The following is a 9837-nucleotide window of genomic DNA, read 5'->3' on the forward strand; positions in this document are numbered from 1 at the left end:
CAGGAACAACCACGCATCTCGGCCTTCTTCATAAGCCTTTGCAAGTCCATGTTTGTAGGTTTCCGGAGGTACTTTGCGGTGTAGATAGATTTGATTGCTCTGTAAAACCTCATCAGGGACTCAAGAATGGTTGATTTCCCCATCCTCGTTATCTCATCCACTTGGTCTGCAGATGATCCATATGCAAACATCCGCAAGGCAGCAGTAATTTTTTACTGAGGAAGGAGACCCATAGCACACAAAGCATCCTTCTTTTGCACAAAGTAAGAATCATGATTGCAAACAGCAGTCATGATTTTGTTGAACAAATGTCGTTCCATTTAAAACGACGTCTAAAGTACGTATCAGGGAATGCACTATTACGGACAAAATAATCGTCCAAGAGTTCCGTACCTCATCGTTGCCTGCTTCTATCAAGGTTTCTGGAACGGTTGGGCCTGCAGATCTGAGCCATAGCTTGGATGACTCGACGGGAATGTGAGGCTCTGCCCATTCTTACTTCGTCATCTCTCCTTCTACACTCCTCATCCTCTTCCCTCTCATTTTTTGCCACCTAGAGATTGAACATTCGTTCTAATTGGTTAAACAATTCTTCCTCTTCCTGATCGAGTTCCCACATCATCCTTGAGGAAGAAGAAGACATTGTAAGAAAGAAGCAGAAACTATGAATAATGATAGAGATTTTTGTGAAGAAAGAAGCAGAAACTATGAATAATGATAGAGATCTTGAGAAAATTGGTGTGAGATTTGTGAGGATGGATGGTGGATTATATGGAGGATTCAAAAAGGATTATGTTGTAGATAATGCCACGTGGCATTCCTTCATTCGTTAAAAATCTGATGGAAATATATCCTCAAATATTGTAAACAAATTATGACACGTGACGCGACGTGATTGGTTAATAATCTTATCAAAAATCTATCACCAATAATTGTATTTTCGGATAATGACACGTGGCATGCCATCATTCGTTAAAAATCTGATAGAAATATATCCTCAAAGATTGTAAACAAATTATGACACGTGGCACGACGTGATTGGTTAATAATCTTATCAGAAATCCATCACCAATAATTGTATTTTCAAATAATGACATGTGGCGCAACGAGAACGATTAAAAATCTTATCAGAAATCCATCCCCAATAAATGTTTTTTCGGATTTTATGACAAGTGACGCAACGAGAACGATTAAAAATCTTATCCGAAATTACAATGAAAATTATTTTGTATTATTTAATAATACTTCGGATAATGACACGTGGCGTAACGAGAACGATTAAAAATCTTATCCGAAATTACAATTAAAATTATTTTGTATTATTTTATAAATAAATAAAAATACGAATATTTTATTGCCTATTGCCAGGGCTATTGAAGTGCAACGGTGGAGATGCAAAAGGCGATTACTATTCATTAAGGGCAATTACTGTTCACCAAGTAGATTGAATAGTGAATAACCTAGGGAAAGGGCTCCCACGCTGGAGTTGCTCTTAGAGTGAATAAATCAAACAAAAACAACAATTATCATTAAACAGGAATGTACTTGCAAGAGGCTGAAAAGTATGTACCGATCACTTCTTCACTATAAATAGGCTAGCTTATCACGTTGAATTAAGCTAAGTATCCACCTAGAAAGACTCACACTAGGTACTACTACTTCCTCCATTGTTGAACATAATCCTCCTCCTCCTCCATCATATGGCTCAGGCGGACTTTAATCACTTCACCCATCTCAATCTTGAGCAGCTGCGCAAGCTTGCTCGTATACTTTACTACCAAGAAGTTGAGGCCATTAAGAATATCGAGTTCGAATCCGAAGCCAAACTCGCGAAATACCTCCAGGATTCTAAAGCTTGTTGTGATTCGGCGATGAGGCTTTTGGATAGTGCGACTAAGTTGGAGCCTTGGTTTGATCACGACGACAAGGTTCGGGATTCTATTGCTCACGACATCTACTGCTATACTGTAAACTCTGCCAACCATGCAATCCAGTACGTGAAAAACTTTCATGTGCGAATGGATTACGTAAACAAGATTGAAAAGCATGTCGATGAACTCCGTGGTAAACTGGATGATGATCGAACCGATATGGAAGAACTGGCAAAAGAAGCTCACAAATTCAGGAACGACTTGTTGGAGATTGCCAGGGGTAGTCCCGCAGCACGCCAATACTCCGCATGGATCGAGGCAACTGGCATGACGATTAAAGAACTAGTGCAGAGGTATGTATGTACGTTGTGTATGTGTGTATCTATTTACATACATACATATAGATATATATAGATATATATATATATATATATATATATATATATATATATATATAACCCCACACACATACCAACCCAGGAATCCCACTTTCTTCTAGCAAAAACGTACGGCATGATACAAAGCGCGCGCAACCCACCCAAACCCCAACCCCAAAACCACCACATATATAGGGGCCATGTGTCTACCATATAGCACCCTCGTCCTATGGCGCTCGACTAAAAAGAAAAAGAAGTCCTAGTGAAAACGTAATTCTTAAGATGGCCCAGTACATATCTCATTTTAATAGTAAAACACGGTATCTGCATGTATTTCCAATATCTGAATATTTTAGTGGTTATGGAGTTAAATTTCTACTCATGCGTTTCGGATTTGAAAAACTCCTTTATTCATGTAGGTATCAGACAGAGCTTGGTTACGGAGGACGTAGTTTTGCAGACCTCAAAGATTATGAAAAGATACATGTAAGGATTTTCTATTGCTATATTGCAAATTACGAATCTACTTCAATCAATATTTTTTTTATTTTTCAATAATACTCGGTGATTTTTTAGTACATGCTCACTCGTAGAGTAATTGCTATTCATAAGGTATTTTCTACTTTTTAGTATATTCTACATATATAGTTTCAGCCTTCAGAACGGAAAACACATATTTTTTTACAAACATTTTGACACACGTCTGGAAAACATGCATTTTTTAATAGACATTTGGATTAAATCCCCTTCAAACCTTAATTAATTTTGCATTAGCATGAAACCAATTTGTATTAGCCACTACAAAACACCTGAGTGTATGTACTTACATAGAAATGAAACTATGTATTGTAATTTGTTTTATCAACTTATCCATGTGCGATTTTCAACATCCTTAACTTGCTTCTATGTACATATATAGGTGTACGGCACAATGGTATCTAAATCCGGGCGGGCAAATATTGCTGTAACCGCGCATCCAATGGATTATGGGGGTGTTGGCAAGGCCGTTCTTGTTTTTGGTTTAGGAGTTTTGATATGGGTACTGCCGGCAGACAACCCGCTTCAAACTGCGGCGCGTAACGCTTTATCGAATATAGCATCAGATGGTAGTGCGCTGGGAGATGTTACTGCAGTTGTCCTATCCGTGGTCACTGACGAAGCTTTGTTAGGGCTCGTAATAGCCAGCATTGGCATATGTTCTCTTATCGGAGGAATCACCGTCTGGTTGATTAATGAAATTTTTGGGTCTGGAGGCAGTGGGCCGTTGAGCACGACAGGGCATCAATGTTACGTCGCTCAGTTGCCCGATGGCGAAGTTCTGGCACGCGAAATCGCACATCAGCAATCTTAATAGGGTGAGGATCTACAGATGTTTGCCGGTTTTGAGCACTACTGCGCCCAAGTCTACATATTCTCCCTACTGAATAACTTGAAGCCTATTTTATGTTGTATACTACTTTAAACTTGTACAGTGTGTGAGAGATGTGGGAAATGTTATCCAAATAAGAAACCAAATCCATAAATAAAGGTAATGAGATGCGCTGATTACCGAAACTTTATTTAAATTGAACATGAAGCCGCTGCAGATGGGTGCAAAACCATGGTGCAGGTTTGATTTTCAACGATTCTACTCGCCTAACGACCAACCATTTAACTTACTAACGCTATCACTCTACTACAAAAATTAAACATGAAGTCGCAGATTTATTACAACATCAAGCCAAATGCATTTGAAATTAACATCAAGCAATCCAGACCGCACCACATTTAAATAATAAAACTGAAATTACTATAATTATTGTAAATCTGCGTATTCAATAGGAGAGATTTTTTCAAGTGCTGGGTATTCAAGCAGAACTCGACCTGTAATGATACAAGTGAAGAAAATGATATATTTTGTGTCTCAACGTGGAGTACCCACTTGAATATCAGGCGCTTGAAAAAATTTCTCCGCCTATAGGATGGATTGAACTTTCTACGGCATGTTGAGATGGACAAACCAATGTAAGCATTGTAAAAAGATGACGTACAAATAACTCAATTATTTCTTTCTTTCTATTTCACATTCATTAAGTCAATCCGATTAAACATGTAAATTCCTTGCTTCATCAAAACCAACCCCATTACAAAGCTTTCAAACCCTAGAATAAAAACAATTAAAGGAAAATGAAACCTGGAAAAACTATACACCATGTTAAAAGAAATAAACACCGCCACCTCCGTCTTAATCTGTTACGGACACAACTTCTTCACTCCTAACATCATCGCCAACATCGATAACAACAATAATTAATAATAATAGAGGGAAAGAATATACTCCCGAAAGAGAAATACCTACAAGGGTAAGCCTGCAGTGTACTTCACTGCTAAACTGGGATGACATCATTCTTTGATGCATCATCACACCTCAACACAATACCCTCGAGGCTGGCTGGAAAGATACATTTGGCCCACTGGCATCCTGTTGTGATCGGCTCAGGTGGAGGAACAATCATCAGCACATTTTCATTTCTTTGGACGACTCCCATTACACTAACTGTGCTTCCTTCTTTAATGTACCTGCAAATAAGACATTGCAGTTTAGCGCTACAACCACTTTAATTTCCATCTACCAAAATCAAACTACTTGTATGGAAAAGTAAACAAATCTCATTCACATTACTTATACAGTATCGGTAGTTGTCAGAGCACACAGTTAAGTTCCTATGCTAACTCCAATTTATTTGTCCCTAAATAAGCACCCGCCGAATTGGTAAGGCAGACGTATCAATCCAAACCATACGATTCGTTCATTAAAACATTTATGGGTGTGAAGACGGGGCAAGGTCTAAGTATTCATTCACTCAGATTTAGTACCGGGTTGGTTGGCTGGGTCAACTATCTTAAGGGTAAACTTTAGGGCTGCATAGGAAAGACTGACTATAAAACAACTGCAGTACTTTTCAACCTAGAAAACCCAACCAAATCTATACGGGCTTGTTTGGATGTGCTTTTAAAATTACTGAAAGCACTTTTAGAGAAAATATTGGTTCCAAAAGCACTTTAAGTGCTTTTCCAGAATTTACTTGTAGTTTTACTAAGAATTGGTTCGAAAAACATTTTCACCAAAAGCGCTTTCAATCATTTCAAAAGCACATCCAAACGAGCTCCACATTAGCCACCCAACTTCATGCTAATGCCTCCACTGAGAAAACCTAAAATCAGTAGAAAGCCCTACATCCCGGTTTACTTCCAGAGAACATGAACACTGGCTATTCAAAATTACAATATAAAATGCATAAAATGGGCATTTAAGTTTAACTCATCTATAAATATAGATTATGAGGGGAAATCTCATTGAACCTTACCATTATAGTAATTAAGAAAGAGCTTCAAGGTAAATTAATTGCATGATAATTAACACTAAAATTTACACCAAATAATAATTGTATGATAGAGCTATTACCCTTCTTTCAACCGCATCATGCGGTCATCACTTGAAAGATTCCTCTCTCCCAACCACCTAATAAACTCTGGGGACAACTCTTCATTTTCAGGATTCACATCAATGACAATCGAATCTTCAACATAAGGAGTCACCCTTGCCCCAGAACCAGTCTTAACCAATGCTCTTAACCCAGATTGGAAATCAGAGATGTAGAAATCTACCACACGCCTCTGTCAAATGACATAAACAGAAAATTTGAGTCGTAAGTGTGAAATCTAAAGCAAAAGAATTTCCAAGCCTGGTAGACACAGAGGTCCCATGACATCACCATGGAATGACTCCTAGAAACTAAGCATTCAACGCAAGAAGCCAAGTAAACCAGAAACATACATATCAACAAATAGCAGCACTTCGAGGATTGACAATTTAGTATTGTACACTGTTTGTCAACCTCTAAAACACATTAAAAACTGTCACAATTTCACCTGCATGCAAACTTAGCCAACCTCATACTCTTAAATCATTTGAAAGTTAATGAAAAAAAAGGGAAATCAGTTAGCTAATTTGAAAACCCCAAATCCCCAACCCAATAAAAAAGGAAAGAAGAAGCAGAAAGAGAAAGACCGCTTTATCCATCAAATATTAAGCTAAGTTTCAGTTACTCACTTCTATGGACCTGAGCCCCCAAGTAAATCGACGATGTGTAGGGTTGGCAGCTTTTGAATCCCATCCTCGATACTCATATAAACTGGTAGATGTATACACACATCTAGGAATTTTTTCAAAGGACGACTCAAGAGGCAGATTGCCACAAGTGACCACCTTCAGAAACAGAACCAGATAAGAATTGTAAAAAAAATACTGATTTGCATATACAGTACAATAACCAAGCTCAATCCAAAGAAAAAAACACACAAACCCAACTCATTTGTATTGGAACCTAGAAGATAATATTATACAGAAATAGAATTTCCAGCAATTAAATGCCCCAGTGTATCTCCATCTCGCCCTCCTTCAGAGTTCTTAATAACATTTATAGGCCACACTTTCAAATCCATCAAACTTACCCCTGAGACCTTCACAAATTGCCCATTCTTTGCAGTCCTCAGCTCAGAATCTGAATAACTAGCAATATAACCTATAATAGCTCGTCTTCCCCAATAAGTATTCCATGTGAATAGTGTAGCAACTGCACCGAAAAGGATCACAACCACGATGAGGAGAATTGCATTGTGGACTGCGCCTAGAATAAAACCACCAGCTATGAACCCCATCACAAAAAGAAGAATCAAAGACCACATAATTAACTTTGGGAAGTTCTTCCTAAATGAAAACTCGTCATCTTGGCTGAGAGTAGTAATGGCCTGATTGTGACCAATGGAGGAACCGTGTACTTTCATTGAACCCATTGGCTCCAAAGGACCAGATACCTTACGAGGAGCACCAGAAGAATTTAGTGGGCCAGAAGAAATGGGCCCAGATGTAATGAGACCTGTTGCAGGGAGAACAGGAGGAAGAGGTCCAGAGTTTGGCCGGCCAGTTGGTGTTACCCCACCAGATTGTGGACCAGACGACTTCTTTAGAGGTTCCCCATGCTTATTCAGTGGTCCAGAATTTGACTTCTTTAAGGAAGCAGAACCGGGCATGCCTCCAGATGATACGGGACCTGATGTGGTATAGCCTGCACGAGCTGCAGAATTAGGGATTGGTCCTGAATGTGAAGCAGCACCTCCAAAAGATCCAGTCCTTGAAGGAGCACCAGTTATAGGTCCAGATTTTCTAGACTTAGAGCCATCCGTAGGGATATCAAACATCTTCCCTAGTTCTCCCGACTTCTTGATATCTCCACCAGTATAGGGCACAGCAACTGAGCTCATAGTTGGAGTCCTTTCCTTTGGTTGCTCTGGCCGGCCTGAAACGTAAAGGCCATTGCTGAGTTGATGAGAATTGAATCTGGAACCCATCTAGCTCCTTGAAAGATCCCACGAGATATTACACAATAAACTCAACTAGCAGACGAGCAGTTCAGTGATGTGATCCTCCTAGGGGAAAAAAGGCACCGCAAAAGTTAAAATCATCACTTATTGATTATCTAAAAACCAAATAGTAACCCACAGCCACACACAATATAGTAACACATAAATGAATTGCAGAATGGAAAGGAACAAGGAGTAAATGGAGAAAATAAAGGTTATGTAGTTACTAACAAATAAAGAAGAGTCACAAAAGAATTAGATTACGAAGCTGTCTCAGATCTCCAGTAAAGGCTGTAAAGCTAAAACATTTTTAAAAATTTATATACTTCATTCATATGTCATGGAAAATTTATCACAAAACACGTCTAATTTATACACCACCACTGAAATAGTCATCACCCATGCCATGTTTTTTCCTCTATATTTACCACAACAACCTATAGTTACTCCTACAAGTGTACAACCTTTTTCCTCTCTTAAAAATAATAGAACTAAATATACAAGTGGAGTTTCAGAGAATATACAAGAACTATCTTATTGAGTATAATCCTTATAATGTGGTTATGATTTGTGCCACTTATGAAACCAATCCTTTGTGTAGCAATGCTCATGCGCATGCATAACATCTTGTTTATGATAATCAAGAAAGTAAAGACAAAGCCAGAAGCAACAAATTGATTCACTGAAGTTTAGTTGAGTTTGAGTGGAGAGTATTATATACGTAGATTCATATAAGAATCCATGGTCCAGAAATCATATGCACATTCAACTTTATACAATGAAAGCAGTATATCAATTGAAATGCCATCCTAACTCAAACGAACAATACCACGGACAAAATGAATTAATTTCAGGAACTGTAAGAAAAGCATTTAAAAAAAATAAGCATGTTTTAGAAGGTCAGAAGTAATACTTAGATAATTAGGAGAAAGTATCTGAAATTCAGAATCTTCCATTTTTAGAAAGATGCAAAAACTAAATTTCACCTCAAATCAGATTAACAAAGCAAGCCCACATCAATATTTTACCCTTAAATCAAAGACACGAAAAAGATCTACATAACAAGTGCAGATTTCAAGTGCTGCAGAGTTCAATGGGGGGTTTTAGCAATACCAAAATTCCAATGCAACAAAAAGGAAAGTTCAAGCATGTCCTTTCCAATTCCTCTACCCACACTTTCTCAACAACCAAACAAAACTCAAAGAAACACAAACCAACCCAGATTTCAGGGAAGGTTAATAGCCAGCATAACCATTCCAAAAATGGAAAAAATCTTCAAAATGGCACAATCTTCAAGCACCAACCAACCAAATGTCCAATCTTTCAGCCCAAATCAACAAATTAAACCATACCCAGATCACCATTTCGAGCAAAAACTAAGAAAATCGAAAGATCTAACATAACAAGTAGAGATTGACTCTGAAATCTCAGTCAGATAGTAGCTGACAAAAGAGAAAAAATTTCATATGGGCAAGGGCCAAATGGCAACTAAGAAAAAGTTATGCATACACATACCTGAAGGAGAAGCAGGGGGAGCTGAAATCTGGAGAATTGAAGACATAATGGCTTCACTGATAAGGACAAAGAGCACCCAGAAAGGAAAAACCTCAGACTTTCTCTCTCTCTCTCCCCCAAAATCTCTTTTGGGGTTTCTGTTTGTTTCTCACTAGCTAGAGAGAGAGAGAGCGTGAAGAGATAGTTAGAGAGAGAGAGAGAGAGAGAGAGAGAAGAGCAAGCAACAACTGGTGGGTGTTTGTCTCGTCCGGCCAAAAACCTCCGAACCCAAAGAAATTGCGATTGCTTAGTACTAAGGTATACACGAATTTTATATACCAAGTATTATATATAGCTCACTCTTACAGTGTATACACTGTCAATCTCTATTTTCCAATTAAAGGGAACCTGTACAAATTATATGAAATGTCTGACATGCCCCTAATTTTGTGGGGATAATTTTTTTGGAATTGGAAGTTCTATTCACGCCCCAATTTTTAGCTTTTACACTCTTATTTTTTATTTTTATAAATCTTCTTTTATTTATTGAATTCAGCGATAAAAAATTAAGAGTGTGTAACGAGTAAAAATGCATGTGTAGATAACTGGCTAGTGTGTAGATAACGAGTAAAAATACTATTTCGAGTATTTTGTACCTTTTGGTTGTTACAATAGTTATGTACAGTACTGGT

At 38.0% G+C, this 9837-nt stretch overlaps 2 protein-coding genes across 2 annotated transcripts; one reads left to right on the forward strand and one right to left on the reverse strand.

Moving 5' to 3' along the window:
• Positions 1-1700: 1700 nt before the first annotated feature.
• LOC137740524 (uncharacterized) lies at positions 1701-3599 on the forward strand. The gene is made up of 4 exons (XM_068480373.1): positions 1701-2224; positions 2668-2734; positions 2825-2860; positions 3168-3599. Exons 1-4 carry the CDS (start codon positions 1701-1703, stop codon positions 3597-3599), a joined length of 1059 nt encoding a protein of 352 aa, XP_068336474.1.
• Positions 3600-4275: 676 nt separating this feature from the next.
• On the reverse strand, positions 4276-9454 carry LOC137739509 (uncharacterized membrane protein At1g16860-like). Its single transcript, XM_068479102.1, has 5 exons — positions 9167-9454; positions 6743-7717; positions 6342-6497; positions 5694-5905; positions 4276-4807 (listed from the first exon to the last, which is right to left on the reverse strand). Exons 2-5 carry the CDS (start codon positions 7637-7639, stop codon positions 4615-4617), a joined length of 1458 nt encoding a protein of 485 aa, XP_068335203.1. The 5' UTR covers positions 7640-7717; positions 9167-9454; the 3' UTR covers positions 4276-4614.
• Between the last annotated feature and the right edge of the window lie 383 nt (positions 9455-9837).

The sequence above is a fragment of the Pyrus communis genome, chromosome 7 (genome assembly GCF_963583255.1).
Source record: "Pyrus communis chromosome 7, drPyrComm1.1, whole genome shotgun sequence".
Classification (NCBI taxonomy): domain Eukaryota; kingdom Viridiplantae; phylum Streptophyta; class Magnoliopsida; order Rosales; family Rosaceae; genus Pyrus; species Pyrus communis.